A 20,149-nucleotide genomic window follows, 5' to 3' on the forward strand; every position below is an offset into this window, starting at 1 on the left:
GGATGCCAAACAGGCTCTGTTGCCCGCACAGATGTGAGTGTAAATAAATAGGAGCAGCCTTGAATCTTGTTTAAAATTTGACTTGTTGAGGGTAACCTTTGGAATTCTTTTTTCTAGTGAGAAGCAGTGAAATCTGCTCTAAGCAAATGAAAATAATAAGAAGGAAGCTTGCTTATGTCTGGTTTGTTTATGGTCACCAAAATCTAAGTGAAGGAAAAATTGTTCTCTGACCTGTTTCGTGGATTTTTTTTCCATGTTCTACTCTTGTCTAGCATAAGCGCAGAATATACACTAAACAGCCATTGTGCAAAATGGAGGGTCAGTTTTGCCCTACATTAACAGAGGTAGAGTGACGTTAAATATTGAACACTGATAACAAATCTTTATTGATAATGGTGCGCGAGCAACTTGTGTTTGTTCTGTTCCCTCTTAGACTTCTATTATCTTCTGAGCTGAAGCGAAATGAGAACAGGCTTCATCTAGATTTTGTGGGAGCTATGGAGCAGAAAGTTGGTCTTGTCCTGTCCCTGAATGGGAAAGTCCAACACAACATTGGAGGTTTGAAGGTCATACCACAGCTCTTTTCTCTGAATGGATCTCTGAAGCGCAAGAACAACATTCATGAAGGTGCTTCCTCACTATGTGCTTTGCTGTAAGCGGATAGTTAAGAATGCAGCTACCAAAGGAGATTTATTATTATTCAAGTATAAGACATCCCCCACTGTGGTGTCTTAGCGCATTTAAAACCTACTAGCAGCTTAAAACAGAAAGTATAAATTTAGTATTTATGGTGATGGTGTCTTGTGATGTGAACAGCTGTCCACTGGGTGATCAAAAATTGGGGTTTTTTTAATGGAAATTGGCAATAAACAAAATTCATTAAAAGGTTTCTATTTTGACTGAAAATGTACATGTTTTCATTGGAAATCATTTTAAACTCTTTCAGGCTTAAAATGAAATTTTTGGGTTTTCAAGGTTTCATTTTTTGACAAAAACCCAAAACATTTTGAAGAAAATTTGGGGAAAATGAACAAGTTTTTCTTCATTGCCATTGTTCATTGGGAGCAATAACATTTCCCAACCATCTCTACAGAAAATACAGTGTGTGTGTGGGAAGGGCGGGGGCTGGCCCATAGCTCCATCCCCTTCTGGGCTGGGTCTGTGGAGTGCAATGGAGGAGTAGCTGACAGGAGTGCTGCGGAGCTCTGGGAGGGATTGTACACATGGGGGCTGTCTCATCCCACACCATGCACTGGCGTAGTACAATGTGCCTCTGGGGCACTGTGTGCTTCCTGTGTCAGAATCCCTCACCAAGTTTCCCTGGATGATGCATTTTACTCAATCCCAGGCCTTGAAAAGCACAGTTTGGCTCTTAAATATCAAGCAACTTTTTAAGAAGAAACCTATGGCAAATAGCAATTGCCTCAGAAATACTATTATAAGATAATGTGCTCTCATCAAAAGGTATTTCCACTAGCTGACTAATTGCTGTCTCTCTCTTTCAGTAAGCAGATTCCCTAACTGGAATGAGCTAAATAATTTATTACAGCTAATGGAAATGCATTTAATTCCTGTCTATATTAAATTAAAGGGTTACTGTTCATGTTTGTCAAATCTAATTATTTTTTCTCCTCTCATGCCAATTTCCCAATCTAAAGGGCTCTGTGCAATTATTGTTTCTGTTCCTTACAGGTAACATTAGTGTGATGATCAACAAGGCACTGTATGGGCTGCATCTCAGGAACAGAAATGTATTTGGGAATATCAGCCTGCACAATATCACTTTCACATTGACTCAGAACGGCAGCCAGGCAATCCCAATGGAAGCAAAGTTAAAAGGACACCTGGAGCTCAATAAAGGGATCAAAAGGGGTCTAGCCAGCTTCCAGGTGGATGAGCAAGCTCTCTATGTAGATGTTTCCAATGTCATGAATCAGGAACAGAGAGGAATCACTGGGACTCTCATACATAACATCAGCTCTTTAAAAAATGCAGGTATGAAAAAACTACGCTTCAATCAAATTGGTGTGTAACAAAACATGGTAAAGGTGAATTTAACCTCAGTGTAAGTGGGTGCAAACCCAAACAATCTGGAGTCAGTGGGGTTGCACTTGCTTACTCCAGGGCCAAATTTGCCCCATCTCCTTAACTTCAGCAACATTCTTATTTATATTCTTAAGAAAATGCAACAGAGTGGATGCAAGACCTATTAAAGTCATTTAAACGCTTATGTATATCCCTGCTTAATGCATGTCCATCATTTTTGTACATGTTTTCCCTTAGGACAAGTTAGAATAATTTCTTGTAAAACTCCAATTGTCTTTGAATGAACCACCTTGTGGAATAAGATATTCTAAGCATCCATTTGCTGAGTAAAAACAAATGTTTTAGCCTTTTCTGGTATGTAGGTTTTGATAGCTCCCTGCCGGCTGACTGCACCTAGCCCTCTGCTCTTGAATAGTCTGGTTTGGTTGTTTTGTTTTTGTTTTTTGAAACTTTCTAAATGCAGTATGGTGGAACTACACACTCCTATCATGCAGAATTCTTTGGAATGTCCCAGCAAGGCCCCAGGTATAGATTCTCAAAGACTATACAGAACAGGAGAGTTAAAAACAGGGGTGGCTCTATGTATTTTGCCGCCCCAAGCCCGGCAGTGAGGCAGCCTTCGGCAGCATGCCTGCAGGAGATCCCCTGGTCCCGTGCCTTCAGCGTACCCACCGCTGAAGCCGTGGGACCGGCGGACCTCCCTCAGGCATGCCACCAAAGGCAGCCTGACTGCTGCCCTCATGGCGACTGGCAGGCCGCCCCCTGTGGCTTGCCGCCCCAGGCACGCACTTGGTGCGCTGGTGCCTGGAGCCGCCCCTGGTTAAGAATCATTCATCCCTTTATTTAGGAAAGCTGATCCCTTGGTTTTAAAAAATACATTCCAAATCCAAGTAATATCTTTAAATTTACCCTTGTTAATCCTGTAACACTATAGGGGGTTGCATTCCTATCAGTCCATATTGTGAATACATAGTAGAAGCTGCAACTCACTGATCTATAGTAATGTTAGAAAAAGCTAGGCTATTATTATGAAAAGTGATAGAAACTATCAATTTCTCTGTTTATAAAATTTTATAGATAATTGCCACTCAATGGTACTGAAAATTCCTTGAATGCTTCTTTGCAGCATTGTGCATCATTTGTTCTGATTTGGCTCTATCTGTCAATAGGATTTCCTATAGCTGGCACTATCACTGCCATGTACGACCATGTCATTGCCAACCACACTGTTACTATAGCCTTACAGAGTGGCAGCGAAAGGATTGCAGCTGCATTTGGAGTTGAGAGACTGTCCTTAGAATCTCCTAAGTCCCAACTATCTGCAAGTTTGAAGCACAACATCACAAAGCTAAAAAAACACGGGATCCCTTTTACTGTAGAAGGTGTCTGCTATTACCAGGTAAGAAGACAAGTATTGGGGGGTAGCTGTGTTAGTCTGTATCCACAAAAACAACAAGGAGTCTGGTGGCACCTTAAAGACTAACAGATTTATTTGGGCATAAGCTTTCATGGGTAAAAAACCCACTTCTTTAGAAAGCAATTCAGCACACACATGTGTAGGGCTGTACTCTGCCACCACTAAATGCAGCTACCTCTGGAGTGAAACACAGCATTTGATTAACAGTCCACAGGAACAATCTACAATTGTTTCACATGGTTTTGCCTGAAACTGAACTAATCACTCTTCTTACCCGGGCATAAGCTTTTGTGGGTAAAAAAAAAAACAAAAACCCTCACTTCTTCAGATGCACGGAGTGAAAATTACAGATGCAGGCATTATATAATGACACATGAAGAGAAGGGAGTTACCTCACAAGATACAACCGAATTTGCTCCAATCCCTCAAGATCTTTATCAAGCATTCTTAAAACTACAATACCCACCTGGGGAAGTGAGGAAACAGATTGACAGAGCGAGACGGGTACCCAGAAGTCACCTACTATAGGACAGGCCCAACAAGGAAAATAACAGAACACCACTGGCCATCACGTACAGCCCCCAGCTAAAACCTCTCCAGCACATTATCAACAATCTACAACCTATCCTGGAAAACTGTCCCTTACTCTCTCAGACCTTGGGAGGCAGGCCAGTCCTCGCTTACAGACAGCCCCCCAACCTGAAGCAAATACACACCAGCAACTTCACACCACACCACAGAAACACTAACCCAGGAACCAATCCCTGCAGCAAACCTCGTTGCCTACTCTGTCCCCATGTCTACTCTAGTGACACCATCAGAGGACCCAACCACATTAGCCACTCCATCAAGGGCTCATTCACCTGCATGTCTACTAATGTTATATATGCCATCATGTGCCAGCAATGCCCCTCCGCCACGTACGTTGGCCAAACCGGACAGTCCCTACGTAAAAGAATAAATGGACACAAATCGGACATCAGGAATGGTAACATACAAAAGCCAGTAGGCGAACACTTCAATCTCGCTGGACATTCTGTAACAGATTTAAAAGTGGCTATACTTGAACAAAAAAAACTTCAGAAACAAACTTCAAAGAGAAACAACAGAATTAAAATTCATTTGCAAATTTAACACCATTAATTTGGGGTTGAACAGGGACTGGGAATGGCTGGCTCATTACAAAAGCAGCTTTGCCTCTCCTGGAATTGACACCTCCTCATCTATTATTGGGAGTGGACTACCTCCATCCTGATCTTATTGGCCCTGTCAACACTGGTTCTTGTGAGGTAATTCCTCACAAGAGGTAATTCCCTTCTCTTCATGTGTCATTATATAATGCCTGCATCTGTAATTTTCACTCCATGCATCTGAAGAAGTGAGGTTTGTTTCTTTTTTACCCACAAAAGCTTATGCCCGGGTAAGAAGAGTGATTAGTTCAGAAAAATGAAGCCGGTAGACAGAGCCTACAGGGATGGTGCAGCACACAGGCTGCTGTCAGGAGAGTGCCCACAAACCAAAGCACTACTGATGGATCTAACACTGCTGTAACCAACCTTGACAATTTCCCTTTCACATCTGTTCTAAAGAGCTAAACTTCACGGCCCTTTCCTTCAAAGATGTTGATCAACATGGGCTTTCCCTTTTCTCCTGTGTTATTTCCTACTCCGGTGTTGTGGTTAATCACAATCCATTGCCATAGACTTTCTGTGCGAGCAAAGCACAACCTCTTCAACCCCTGTTATACAAATGGAGAAACTGAGGTGCAAAGTACTTTCCCTACCACTCAGATGTGTTGCCAGGCTAAGATCATTCTTGTCAGAGATGAACTCGGATACTATGGGAAGGAACACTAGTAAAATTCATGAAGTCCCCTGCTCCAGAGGACTCTGTGCAATTGCTCTTTCAGTCCCTTACTGGTACTATCGTTGTTGTAATCGGCCAAGCGGTCGGGATCTGGTTCTTCGCGGTACTGAGTGCTCTCCACTCACATTGGGATCCAAAGGAGCTGAGGGAGTTGCACCTTGCAGGATTTAGCCTTACATGAAGATTCCATTTTGGAGACAAAGCCAGGCTGAGCAAGCCTGTGCAGTGTCCCTTTGATTATGATTCTGAACGGTGCTCTCATTGCAGAGGCTATTGTCTTCAGAGCCTATGGAAATAACTTCTCCATGTTTGCCAGCTGCTACTATTTTGTTGCTGTTTGGTTTTTCTCACAATTTGGTTTCTCTTCTGGTTAGAACTTCAGCAAGAGGATAGCTGCCGGGGTAACAACCAGGATGGAGAAGAAACACTTCAAGGTGGGAGTGGAGAAGAAAAGCACCAGCAGTACTGTGGAAATTGCCCTTTCATTCCACCATGACCTGGGAGGACTGCTTAATGTTGTCCCACCAGTGGTACAGGTTAGCAGGAAAATCCTTGCCTGGGGTATATGTGATATATCTCACTGCCCTTCATGCTCTGTTTCTCAGGTTTAAATCTTGTAAAGAAGAGAGCTAGTGGGTCAAAAGGGGGAGACCTTTTTCCCAAACAAGACCAGCATGAAAAGACTGAACATCATTCAAAATCCCATTGTTCTTTTAAGCACTGCAAGACATATGGGACTAATTTTTCAAAGCAAGACACAATGGTTGAATCCACCAAAATGCAAAATGCAGACTCATTAGCACATTTACATCATTATCAGGTAACCAGGTGCCTAGTAACTCATGTTCTAATATGTGATTTACAGATGAGGCAGGCTTGGTTTTTGTGGGTCCAGCTGTTATTACTGTTCATTATTGAGATTTGCAGTAATGGCCAGAAGATGCTAGGCACTGTGCAGACACAGTTCCTGCCCCATAGAGCTTACAATCGATATCACTTGAAAATGTACAGCAGGTGGCATTAAACACATTAATATTTATTCTGGTGATAATTACATTTACTATGTCATTTTCATTTTAAACATAGGAAATACCGCAATACCATGGCAAAGTCAAATTCACAGTGTGGTCAATAGATTTTTTTTTTTTTTTTAAAGAATGGATCTCACTCTATGTTCAGTAAATAAACTTTGCCTGCTGTTTGAGAACATTCTCCTCTCTCCTGTAAATGTTGTAGCCCAATGGGGTCAGTTTAAAGACAAGCTTTAGCCTCAGAGCTGACCTGCTACTTATCTATTTGAGCCAGATCTATCGTTCTCAACTTAGGCTGGTATTTTTATGTCTCCCTATTCTTTCTCCTAAAAAGCAATCTCTTCACTTACTCATTTAACTATCTGCTCAGTATTTAGTCTGATTTACTCTTATTTTTTATTAATATGTTATGCTGATATGCCTGCAGGTCAATTGCAATGGAGAATCTACCACTAATCAGCTTTCTGGTCATTGCAATGGAGAGGTTGCCAGCCGTTTATATGAGGTACAAGTTTTGTTCTCAGAACTCTGCCACCAACAATATACTGTTTTAAGGCCTAGTTCCCATAGGGTAAGTATTGGAGGTTGTTGTAGGTGCAGAAATGGGTCTGAGTTAACAGGAGGTTTTGTACACACTTTCAAGTATCTTCACTGCTTTAATAGCACCAGGGACATGCAGGGCAAAGCACTTGTTAAACAAAAACTGGACATGCACATGTCAATGTTCAGTCTTGCCAGAGCTGGATGGGAAATTTATTCTGAGTTAGAAGCATCAACACAATTTATATTCCAGTGGTATACTTTTGCATCCTTGGTACAGCCGTGCACACCTTCTTTAAAGCCCATAGCAAGGGCAAGGGGTTTACAGACCAGACAGGTGCAGTTTCAAAGGTGATATCTGAGCATCATTCAACAGACAAGTTGCATGATTTAAAATAAAAACTCAGTGCAAGTGGTTGTGCCTGGAAAAAAGTCCAGTGGCATCATGAAACATAGGGATCACACAAAAGCAAGAGTCTCATTGATGTTACTGGGTGACGTCCAAAAAACCAACCGTCTCTGTAAACTAGAAGTGGAAAGGAATAAAAACTATTTCAACATGAGCAAAGCTCTTCTGTTATTGAGCAACCAACCTGGAATAAGTTGGACCTAGGAGCAAAAGTGGGGGGAGCGAAAGAGAATGTCTGCCTCAGAGAAAATACAAATTGGTGAACTTACTGATTGTATTGGTCCAATAAAATGTCTGTGTCTTTGTCAAAACACAAGATTATAAACCTTAAAAACATATCAGTTTGTTACCCTTTTTATCTTTCACAACTTCTATTCTGAGCTGGATCAGAATCAGTAATTTTTCCCCCCAGCAGTGGCCCTTGGACCAATGATAAAAGAGAACGTTTTAAGCCTCCTGTAAGAGGACTCATCGCATTGTTTGGATTACCCCAAATTCTCTGTTCATCCCTTTTTATGCCATGAACATTTATGAAAAAAAGCAAAGAACCTAATGAAATCGATTGTAGTGTGAACTGCCCTTCAGTGTTCTCTAACACTGCTCTTCATCCTCTTCCCATCCCACAGAGAAGGCACATGACAGAAGGAGAGCTATCCTAGAAAGAACAGGAGTACTTGTGGCACCTTAGAGACTAACAAATTTATTTGAGCATAAGCTTTCGTGGGCTACATCCTACTTCTTCGGATGCATAGAATCCTAGAAAGAGACTGTAATAGCTCAAGAAAGCCAAATGTGCATGTGTGAAGTGCTGTAATAGGATTTCCAGCAGTGGTGTTCAGATAAGAAACCTCTGCCATTCTGAGCAGGGCAGGAGATTCAAAGCAAGGTTCTCTTTCATTGACACTACCACTTAGTTGGTTTATCAACACATGGACATTATCACTCCCTGGTAATAGTGTGGTGGCTACAGTGATCTCACAAAACGGAGCAGAGAGAAGCTTTTGGTGTACTAGGAAAGGGATTAGGGTGTGAGAGAGGGAGTGTGTCTGAGGATCTATACAACACTGAAACTGATCAGATGCTAATGAGTGTGCTGAAAGAATGCCTGATGTTCCAGCACGGGTCACAGTCACACAAAGGCATTCAGTCCTTTCATTCTGTTGTCTTTCTCAACAGCAATGAAAATTTGCAAAATGACAGTACATGGCCTTTACATGCACCGTGGAGCCATCAGAACACAAGTTACTGTCTGAGTTCATGACACAACACGTGGTTGCAACAGAGGTGTATAGTCGTATGATCATGCCAGTAAGCAATATCCATTAGCAAAGATTTATTTTTATTTTGTGTCCTGCCTGGCCTTTTCACCTATTAGCTACCTCCATTCCCCACACATCCACACCCCTAATGTGATCGCTCTGAAAATGAAGTTTTACATTTGGTCACTTAGGGATGGTTAGCAATTAAATGTTAAAGCCAAAGAACCATAGAGGGGTCTGTTTATGGTTCTCCCTCCAAATCAGCATGTACGTTTTTTAGGCTACATAAATTCAAGGGTTGCGGAAATAGGACTATTTTTTTAAAAAAAAGCAAAACTGAAAGAGACCTTTTAGTTACTGAATCTTTGAATGGTCATGATGACATACTGTAACTGGGCTGGGGTTTGACAAATCATGTATTTGTTGTTTTACGATATAGCAGTTATTAGTTTAGACCAGTTATTTCAATGTTGGCAGCAAGTTCAAAGAGACAGAAACCAAATATGCCCAAAGTTTTTCATCTGAACACATTAGCCAAGATGAACAGAGTTGATGTTGTTCCGATCCTGATATAGCTGTGTTGCCAGTGCAATTCACAGTGTTTGAATTTTCTTGTACAAACTCTATTTTTTTTTCCTATTTGTTAGTTTGCTTGGGAAGACACCTGCAAAATTTGAACAGTTTTGGAAAGACATTCCTTATATTCTAACATTTTCTGAACATTTAATTAAAAATAGGCTTACAGCAAGCATTCGTACAGGATATTAAAGTTGGCATCAGAAAGGGAGAGGTGCCCTATGACCATCAGTGGGAGCCTCTGTTAGCCACTAGCAAACAGACAAATATAGTTTAATTCTAACCTAATTTATGTGCATCTAATCCCCACTAACACTGGGCAAATTCTCATTGAAGTCAATAGGAAACTGACCCTGTGTGAGGTCAGAATTCAGCCTATTGGTTGCAGCTAGCCATATCAAGCTCCCCAAATTGCTAGAGCTAACTCCAGTCTGATTTTATTAGTATTATGAAGAAAGTGAGGGGAAAACTCAGTATAAAGACTCTGGGCCAGATTCTCTACTTGTGTAATCATTTATATCTGTGCAAAGTGGGTATGAAATGCTACCAGATGAGAATTCTTCACTCACACTGATGCTAGCTAGCATTTTACATCCTGTTAGAACAAATATAAATGACTATATGATGTGCACTGTGGTGCAGAATCGGGCCCTGTTTCTCCAAGGAGCCGTTTTAAAACAACATGCAGTGTAACATGGCAACAAAATTGGCAATACAGTTCTTCTCTATTTTAGACTCCAGCAAGAGTTTCACTTAATGGGTCAGTGGTCACCAGCAACTCTACGGCCAACTTCATTGGACATGTTTCTTCCGGTGATGCCTTCGTCCGCTTGCACCTCCATGCCACCTGTGGTCTCCAGCACAGTGTAGAGATTGGCTTCAAGCATTCCTTGCCTCAGCTTCAGTCTCTGGGCATAGCCAAAGAGAACCAACTGAAGATGTCAGCGGTAAGAGGAGATAAGTATAAGGGCCTGCTGGATATTGTCCTTGGACAGTGCACTTTCAAAGCAGATGGAGAAGTGAGACCAGCAGGCAATGAAACAGATATAGAATGGACAGTTACTCTGATGAATACGTGTGTCACCCTTCAGGTAATTATCCAATTTGCTTTTCTATAACGTGTTTTAACCTTTACGTTTCAAGTTCTGAGTGGGCACAGAGAACTACCTCCATATTTAACACCTTCTGCCACTCTTACTCCTGGAGTCAGAAGCTACTCAATGGAAGGGTGGCAGAATCTTGCCCTGGAGGTGGGGGAGACAGGTTGGTTATCAAATGTGTCCTGTAATAGCAGCAAGTTAGTGTTTGCAGAGGCAGATGTTTTAAAGTTGAGAGCTTGGAGTAATACAGTGACAGATGTTACTGTCATTGCCATAAAATAATGTTTAATCCCAACTTTGTAATTAAAAGAACTCCTTCCTCCTAGACTCTGTGACGAAGTGGGACTGTTCTTAATGTTTCCTCTGAATACTGTGTGGGTACCTCAGTTTCCCCTATGCATTTCTTAAATCTCCAGTGTGCATAAATGGCTGACACTCTGTATCCTGGCAACAAATGGCTGGGGCCCTTTCCCCCTGCAAGGGAATAGCTAAAAGTGAACAAAGAGATCAGGTGACCTCCTGGCCCGGGAAAGAGACAAAGGCCAGAAAGGAGGGGCGGGAGGGGGTTTCAATTTGGAGCTGGCTGGGGATGGGGGGTGAGTGCAGACAGGGTTGTCTGGCTCGCTGGGCCCCAGAATGGAGCCGGCTGAGGGATCCTGTTTTCTGTACCTACAACCTCTGTTTTAGACCATGTTCCTGTCATCGAATAAACCTCTGTTTTACTGGCTGGCTAAGAGTCACGTCTGACTGCGAAGTGGGGGTGCGGGCAAGAGCCTTTGGCTTCCCCAGGAGCCCACCTGGGTGGACTCGCTGTGGGAAGTGCACGGAGGGGAATATGCTGAATGCTCCAAGGTCAGACCCAGGAAGGTGAAGCTGTGTGAGCTTCTTGCCCTGAAGTCAGTCTGCTCCAAGGGAGAGGAGGCTCCCCAAAGTCCTGACTGGCTTTGTGAGGAGCAGTTCCAGATCATCACCCGGGGACTCCGTGACAGACTCTAATAAAGCCATATCCTTTCTGTCTAGGATTAGGATTTTGGAAATTTACTTTTCCTCTCCAGTATTTATTAAAGAGTTTTTCTCATTGTATTGTTTATTCCTGAGGCCATTTCTGATTCCTCTGTGGAACAGGCTGCCTTAAATGGTCCCCATCCCCGGGCTTGTTGGACCAGGAAGGAGAAATGCCTTGTAATCAATTAGAATCAGATTAATAGGACAGTTGCTTCTACAAGAATATGTGGCTTATTTTTTTGACACAACTTTTCTCTTCTATCACAGAAGGTGGGATTACCTCAGACTCTAGTCACTTGGGGCTCGTTCATTGTGAACACCTGCAATATTAGCTTAACAATAAACCTCCAGTGTGATGGCAAAACAGCTGATGTGCAAATAGATAGCTCCTGCGGACACAAACATGCTTTCCAAGGAATGTTGAGGCACTCAGTCCCCCAGCTCAGTGACATAGGGCTGCCTGCCGAAAACTCCATCCTACTTTCTGCAGCTAAAGGATCCACTGTTGAAGGCATTTTGTTGCTACAGGCTGGTGAATGCAAGCTCAAGGCTAGAGGAGATCTACAGACCCAGAATAAAACTGAATGGACATTGGAGACAGAAACGGAATGTCAGCTTCTGCAGGTAGACTGGGTGGCTTTTACAAGAGATTCTGGATCAATAAAGTAAGGACTAATGGGGATTTAGCTAGAGTACACTATGGGTGGGTTCCTCAAGCCCCTCTGTATTGCTTTGCAAGCAGAGCTCAGTCTTCAACTACAGCACTGTATTGAGGCACTGGAAACTGCACAGATCTCTGATGTTGACAGATGCCCCCTACAGAACAGAACTAGATGAAAATTTTTGCCCGTTGTCACCATGGCAAGGTTTGAATGCCATGCTCCATTAGAGGTTGTCAAAAGTTTTGGTTCTTTCAAAAGAGTTCAGTTTTATTTTAATTGAAACCGGAAATTTTGAAATTTTTGTTTTTTCCCTTGTATCCCCACTGAATGTATTAGAAAGACTGATTCCCGGGGCTTTTTGAGGGTTGTTTCCAATTATTCATTTTTTTTGCCATTAATTTTTCCAACATGAACTTCTTTTAAAAAGGCTATGCGGTGTCAAAAGGAAAAAAGGCAGAAAATTGCTACCATTCACAGTGTTGCCTTCAGTGACAGAAAGAGGAAGAACTAAAATTCAAAATATTAAAATTTTAAAATATTTTTCCTGAAAGCTTTTGAAAAAAATAGTCAGTTTTGAACCACAAAAACCATGCAGAAGTAGCTTTGGAATTTCAATTGGTTTTGCAAAATTATTTTCCCATTTTTCCATCAGGTTGCATAGAATCCCACTTGCAAAAACTTGTTACCTGTTTTTATGCAGGTTAGTGTATTCTCAAAATTCCAAATGGTTCTGGTCTGAATTAAACAAGGGATGGTCAATAAACTTTCCTAGACTGAGGAACTAGGAGGTTTGAATTTTTGTAATTTAAAGACTTTATACTATCTGTAAAGAAGTTGTAAATTCTAGGGGCCAAACCCCAAAGTCCTTTTTCAGCCTTTACTCAGACAAAACTCCCACTTCAATGGCCGCAGTGGCAGTTTTGCCTGAGTAAATGGCTTTATAAAGACTTCAGCCTTTGTCTCTGAATTTTTTAATGTGACCATCTCATGGCCCATGAGTTGATGGGGAAAAAGGAAATCCGAGTCTCAAAGTGGATTTATAATCCAAAAGGATATTTGTCTCTTGATAGGATCTCAATATCCCGGTTCAGTCGCAGCTCATTGGATCTATTCAGAGGGATGGCTGCCAAGCAGAACTTCTCTGTACCCTCAAAACAGATGGCAAGTCTGCCCATCTGAAAGTGAGAACAGAGTGCCAGCCAAAGGTCACAGTGGAAATTGAATTCAGGCATGAACTGCCTCAGCTGAAGGAAATACCAGGAGAAAACAAGTTGTCCATCATGGCAGAAAAAGAGTTAAAATATAGTATTGACATAGAATTGAAATCAGGTACTTGTGAACTTCAAGCCAATGGGGACCTTCAAGTGGAAAACAAACTTCAATGGAAAATGCTGATGGAGAACAAATGCAAAACAATGCAGGTACTGCCTGGCATAAAAAGATGAAGTAAGATAACTGCTTTTACTTGTTGCTAGCTGCAGCTAGTTCTAAAATAGGGCTCAGTTCTGCTCCCATTGAAGTCAGTGGAGGATTAGCTAACGATGTCAGTGGGAGCAGACCCAGGACTTTGCTATAAAGAAATGTAGATGATGCTAATGTAACAAAAAGGAATCCTGTAGGGACTCCATGCTCCTTTCTAAGTTTATAAAAAATAATAATCCACTCTTGCAGCCAAAAACACTAGCAATACTATCATAAGGCACAGGGCCAAATTCTGCCCTGACTTACATCCCAAAGTGAATGGATTTGTATAATTTGGCCCATATTGTTTGTGGATATTTACTTTAAAATACCTTGGTATTTACTTTGTAAGGGACAACAGTAAAAGCATCTCAGGTGCTGATTTTCAGAAGTACTGAGTACTCACATTGGCTTCGCTGGAGTTGTGGTTGCTCAGCACTGCTAAAAAGCATGCCCCAAACTGTGTAAAACATATCCAAACCACCTACGGAGACAAAATGTAAATATAATTTTAATCAGATAATTTCAAGCTATGGAAATTTTCGTGCATCTTTATAGAACGTTGAGATTGCTAATGGACTGATTTAAAAAACCCTTTTTGCTTAGAAATCACAGACTTGAAAAGTCAATATGTACCAATAATTGCCACATACTGTAGTGTTAGAAATGAGTGATTTAAAGGGCTGGTTGAAAAACTAAAAAATCCATGTATAATTTCCCCCCAAAAAATGTTTGTGTTCTGATTCCGGTTTGAATTGCACCATGATCTCTCCCCCATCTGTCCGTGGCTCCTTCCAAGTGACAGGCCTCGACCTGCATTTCTCCCAGACTAGAACCCATAGCTCACCTCACTTTAGACTGGATCACAAGCTACAAGTCCCCCTGTTTCACGAACTGTATTTAATCAAATGGCACAGCTATGTTTGGGTCCAACTATAAAATCCTCTCTGGAAGTTTGTGACTAGTATGAAAGGCAGTGACTCAGGACAGCTTCATCAAAAACAAGTATGATTTATTTGTCCATAGAAACTTAGCTAGCAGAGAGAAACAGTGTTAAGACAAACCAACAAAAAATTGCCCCTGACTTCAAGGCAGTCTGCATGGAGGGCTGACAGGAAACCAGGCAGTTTTTAAAACCTGGCAGGCAGGTCCCTGTCAGGATCGTGCCTGGTTTTGGGGGGAACTTTGTCGAAAGACTGAAAAACATGTAAACTTTGACAAATGGGCAAATTATGCTGAAAACATCTTGGCCAGTTCTTTGATCACCTCCCTTCTAAGGAAACAGGTAATTTTTAAATTGTTTATTGCCCTTTGATTGATCTCTTAGTTCCTAGCACTGGCTGGAGCCTGGAAGTATGCTATTGTCTGATAGGCCCCCAAAGTGTTTGTTGGGAAGTTATATGTCTAGATCCATTGTGTTTCTTTCCTGCTTGATTTTCCAACCACCCCCTATTAACCTAGGTTAATATATTCATATAGGAAAGTTTAAGAAGCCCATATAGTTATACAGTTAATTTGCCTCACTGGCCAGGTCACACACAGTATTCATAAAATTATTATAGATCAGTATTCTTAGATTATTACATAGCAACTCCATATCCACTTCAGTTTGTTTGAAAGTTTTCAAAAATATTTTGTTTTGGGGGATGGAGTGGGGTTGGAAATTATAGCAAAGTTTCTGGAAATTGAAATTTTCAGTTTTTCCTTTTTTCCACTGGAAAAAAAGGAAGTTTTGGGGGACGCAGGGAGGAAAATCTGAAAATTCAAGGAGAGGTGTTTGGGGGAGAGCAAAGAAGTTTGATTTTTTTTTAATAGGCCACTTTTTCAACAAAAAATTTCTTTTGCTGAAAAAATTTCAAGCACCTCTAGTTACTTCCATATCTGAATACATGAAAATATTGTAGTGTCTCACATATCACAACCAGTACTATGTTTCTAAGCTGATGTGTTTCTGGCAGGATGATAAAACAAGGGTGCTGTGACTGTCACAGCAGAAAAGAATCAGGAAACAAATATCCCAGTAGTATTAGCCAGTTAATTCATTTGTATTTTATTTTTTGTGAGAATTCTTCATCTGTGTCATTCACAGGTAAAACCCTAAATCTGTCAAGATTTATTGCAGTCATATACTGTGTCTGGGCCCTGTCCTGCTATTCTCAGCTTTTAGCTTATTAGTCTATAAATGCAATAGGTTTCCATTTATTTTGTAATTAATCATTGCTTGAGGGACTGTCCTTCTGTGAACCTTCACAAGTGCGGCCATTACTTGGAGCAAATGAACATGAGCAGATATTTAGCCCTAAAAAATTATAACTTCTCCACAACAGTTTATCATCATGTAAGGATGTCTAAGCAGCACTATAACATTTTTCTCTCCAAAGTGGAAAGTTCCCTCCCTGTATATACATAAATATTCTTTTTTAGTACCCTGTATAATTGTGCAGTTGTGGACCCTACCCTGGGCCTAGTGATCCTAGTAATTATGCAGCACCTTTTCATTTGGAGAACGTCTGTTGCTTTGGAATAGTTTTTAAAAGCGGAATATCTTAAAGAACAATATCAGCTCTGATTTCAGTCAACTTCATATGAAGGAAATCCGTGCAACTACTAGCAAATATGGGGCCTAATCCTGCACTATTAAACTCAGTGGAAAATTTTCTATTAATTAAACAGACACAAACTTAAGCCCATAGTATGAATAGGCTCTTCACATTGGGTGACATTTACCCCACTGCATTACTTGTAGTCAAAGTAAATAGACTCTGTTCAGGGAACTAAGCAGGGGATCGGAGGGGATAGAATCAACCCCCATAACCCATGGGTGCAGCTCCGTAGCATGTCTGCTGCCCCTATTCCAACCCTTGGCCTTCAGTGGAGGTTACAACTCTGCATAGGTCCTAATTTTGGAGTTTGTGGCCACAGGATCCATGTAAAGGAGTAGGGGAGAGAAGAGAAATGTCCACCTCTAAAAACCCCAGAGGCCTGACTCTTCGTTGCCCCGACACTTTGTTAGCCATATACACCTGTGTGAAGTGAATGCAAAACACTGCCACTCCAGACTTGGCAGCACCTTACTGTCCTGCACGATGTTGATACATTTATACCCATGAGCTATGAGTGAAGAGAATCAGACTCCTAGTATAAATGGCAGCTAAGCTAAGTGATAGACAGCATAGTCCTTTACGGAAAATCCTATTGCAATGCTACATTTTTGTACCAGGAGCCTAGATCCCATAGACCACAGTGCTTCCAGGTAGCTAGGAGATGGAATGAAAAGGAGAAGAGGTGAAGGTGGAAAGTTTTGGAAATATGTTATCACTGAATGGGGCCAGATTTACCAGGACACTCTGGCCGCTTTGCATCACTGCCATGCAAAGCAGCCATAAACTTGGCTTCACTGAATATATGACTGCATTATGTCACATCACTGAATCTGACATAGAGTAGTCAAGAAAGGCTTCCACATTATCTTATGCCCTATTTATGCTATGCCACATATTAAAATATAAGCAAACATTTTAAAATAGGCAGGAGGAAGAAGCAATGTATACACTCTCTTTACTGTTTATAAAAGGTTTCTGATATTTACCATGCACTATACAATCATACTGTCTGATTTACTAGTCTTCCAGCCAGATGCCACACGGTCCACTTATTAAGGGGGGAAAAGTTACATAAATATAAAAGATGGTACAGCAAGTCATTTTCAAGCGGATTGTTTATTTTATTTATTGCAGGAGCTTGGAACACCAATAAAAATTGATGGCTCAGGCTACATCCTGATAGATAGAATGAACCTAGATTCACAAATATTAATAATTGTCGATGAAAGTACATTACAGGGCCTTCTTATACTAAAAGCCACTAACGTAAGTATCATGCTGATTATTGAAATGAGTGTGAGGAGAAGTGTGACTCATACTTGCAAACTGCTATTTTATTACTAGGAAAAACAGGTAGGGAAACTGCAATTTTGTCTTTTAACACTTGTTAAGTAATGGACAAATATATAGTTTGAGGCAACATTAAAGTCCAGCATGTGATTTAGGTAATTGAACAGTTGGCTGCTATAATGTACAGTAAGTCAAATGCTACGAATAATATAATACAGCTCACCTCAAGTTTCATAATTACTTGTTTATGTTCCTTGAAGATTTGTTTGTTTTTTATATTGTACTATTATGGCTTTTATTATATTTGGACAGTAAATACCATGCACAATACAATGATACAGAAGCTAACATCAGACTAGATGCAATATATCTCCTCCTACTATAATACCATTTAATAGTCCTAAAAGTCTATAGCAGTGCACATAATAGAAGAAATAAAAGGTTTCTGATTAATAAAGTGAACTCTGTTTTACAGTGCAACTTGAAAGGGCAGTGGCTAGTTCAATCATCTTCTATTTCTTTCTTCAATGACACAATAAAATTATGGTGGTTATAGCTTTTCTTGTGCTCAGATATTGCTAGATAGAAGAGTACAAATAGTGTAACGCTATTAACTTCAATACAATTATTTCTAATTTACACCAGTGTGAGAAGACCTAGACTCACTGGGTTGTCCTTTGAGCTGTGTATAAACGACAAGGGCTGGGCTCTTTTACACACACTGAGAAGAATATCATATTTTAAACCTGTGTGTGTGTTAAATTGCTAACAGGACAAACAAGAGCTGGATGCCCTGATAACTCATAATATTCAAGGAGCCATTGACCTTGGCATTCCTGCAAGAACATTAGTGGATGTGACTTCAGAAAAAAATGGTGACCTCTATAAAAGATTAATTCAGTTTAGTGTGGACGGCAAACAAGTAAGTGTCTCCTCATACCTATTGTTCAGAGTAAAGGTTAGAAACATCGAACTGATTTGGTGACCATTATTTTTTTTCATTTTGAATAGGTGACAAAGGGAGGCTTGTTAGAACTATGGATGATGCATTAAAAGATATACTTTCATGGCCTTACAAGCTACGCTTAAAGAAGGCTTGAAAGTCATTGCACCACAGTCACATGCCCACTCAGGAATAGCATGAGACCATTCACAAGACCACTGTGACTCACCTTGGATATTTATCCATATTCTTAAATGGAAAGTCTAACTAATTAAGAGCCTGATCTAAAGCCCATTAAGTCAATGGGAGTTTTTCCATTGACTCTAATGGGCTTTAAATCGGGCGTAGGGCCCCCAAACCAATGTCCTTTACATTTATGGAAAGATTCTCATAGACTTCAATGAGTGCTGGATTGGGCCCTAACCTCCTGGGTCGCCCAGTCCCCAATACATTTTTTTCAATCTTTCAAACTGCACTTTCTCTTATAACAATGCATTTGATGGCAAGAATGATCCAGGATGCCCATCTCCAAAGGTGTAGCAAAACTGTTCATTTTCTAAGAGTCTTTTCTTTGTGCCATCACTATTACATTCCCTCCAGTTTTTAGAAAAACAATAAATATGACAAACCCCACATTCTATTTATAACATAAACAAGTGTTATGATCTCCATTATGAAATGTTTTCCCTAATGCAGTAGAAATGATAGTTATGATTGGTCACTATGCAGTCTATACTGGAGATGCACTGCATACAAGTGATAACATATTTTGTGCTGACAAAACAGATTACAGAAGAATTGAGCTTTATTCGGAAGCTGGACCATGTGTCTATTAACTACAAGCTCACACATAACATTGAGGCACTAAAGGCACTGAGAATAGAAGACAGGATTGAGTTGCAGGTATGTTGTCCTTTGGTTTGTATGGTAACAAAGTGGCACACATCCAGACAATAACCAGGCTATGAGGGAAGCAAAAGGAACACAACAGAACTGTAATGGCAAAGAAAGGAGGAATGTAGATGTTACTGTGCGCAGCACCTACGACATATGAAAAAAAATAGGACTCATTATTGATAGAACATGATGGAATGCTTCTCCATTTTGATGTACTGCTCTTGTTCTCTCCTTCTTATGTTTTTATTACTGTATTATCCCTTCTGGAGGAAACAACAACACTGGAAATTTCAGAGCAGCTGTACAATACTGCTTTATTTAACGTCTCAGTTCGACTACATTAAATTAGCATGAGTAGCAATTTGGTACCACAAACAAATAGGCCCCAGTAGCTGCAGGTAGCATAGATTGTTCCCAATATTTTAGCTGCTTAATCTTACGTTTGGTAACTTCTTGGCTTTTTCCTGCCTGCATATTAAAGCATCTGAGCTGATCTCTTTCCCTCCATCCCGCCAACTCATCTTCCCTTTCTGTTTCCATAATCACTCCCAGGCTACTGTTCCTTCCTTAGTTTCTGCCCCAGACAGCTGCCGTGCTGCTCTTGAGAACCTTCTCTGCCTTTAATCCATCTGTCCTAGAGAACAGCTATTGCTCCTGTCCTCCAAAACCTAATTTTGAGCCTTTTGATATTTCCCACACTCGGACACTAACTCATGAGCACACATGTCGTAGTCCCAGCACTGATCACAAAGTTTTAACTGTTATATGTTGTACCGGTTGTGACATTTAATGTACTAGGACATTTGTAGTCTGTATACAAATATACTTTGCAATCTTCAAACCTGCCAGGGTGTGACACAAGCCAGTTGACTGTGTGAAACATGGCCGAACACTTGGGTTTTGCATGTCATGCCATAATGGGCAGATTATAAATCTGTTGCTGCTTCTTTGAGTGCTGTCCCTGTAGGTGCTCCACTTCAGGTGTCAGTGCGACCCGGCACCATCAATCGGAGATTTACGGTAGCAGTGTCGTGCGTGCATGGT

At 40.9% G+C, this 20,149-nt stretch overlaps 1 protein-coding gene across 1 annotated transcript in view; it reads left to right on the top strand.

Annotated features, from left to right (window-relative positions):
• The window catches only part of LOC117884128, a 189,630-nt gene that overhangs the window by 111,173 nt on the left and 58,308 nt on the right, over positions 1-20,149 (top strand). Inside the window, exons 38-48 of the mRNA XM_034784275.1 lie at positions 434-627; positions 1,693-1,995; positions 3,216-3,445; positions 5,704-5,865; positions 6,788-6,865; positions 9,879-10,235; positions 11,517-11,873; positions 12,982-13,332; positions 17,110-17,241; positions 18,038-18,187; positions 18,995-19,111. Coding sequence (XP_034640166.1) covers positions 434-627; positions 1,693-1,995; positions 3,216-3,445; positions 5,704-5,865; positions 6,788-6,865; positions 9,879-10,235; positions 11,517-11,873; positions 12,982-13,332; positions 17,110-17,241; positions 18,038-18,187; positions 18,995-19,111 — 2,431 coding nt within the window. The remainder of the gene's footprint in view (positions 1-433; positions 628-1,692; positions 1,996-3,215; positions 3,446-5,703; positions 5,866-6,787; positions 6,866-9,878; positions 10,236-11,516; positions 11,874-12,981; positions 13,333-17,109; positions 17,242-18,037; positions 18,188-18,994; positions 19,112-20,149) is intronic.

Source organism: Trachemys scripta, chromosome 10 (assembly GCF_013100865.1).
Source record: "Trachemys scripta elegans isolate TJP31775 chromosome 10, CAS_Tse_1.0, whole genome shotgun sequence".
NCBI lineage: Eukaryota > Metazoa > Chordata > Testudines > Emydidae > Trachemys > Trachemys scripta.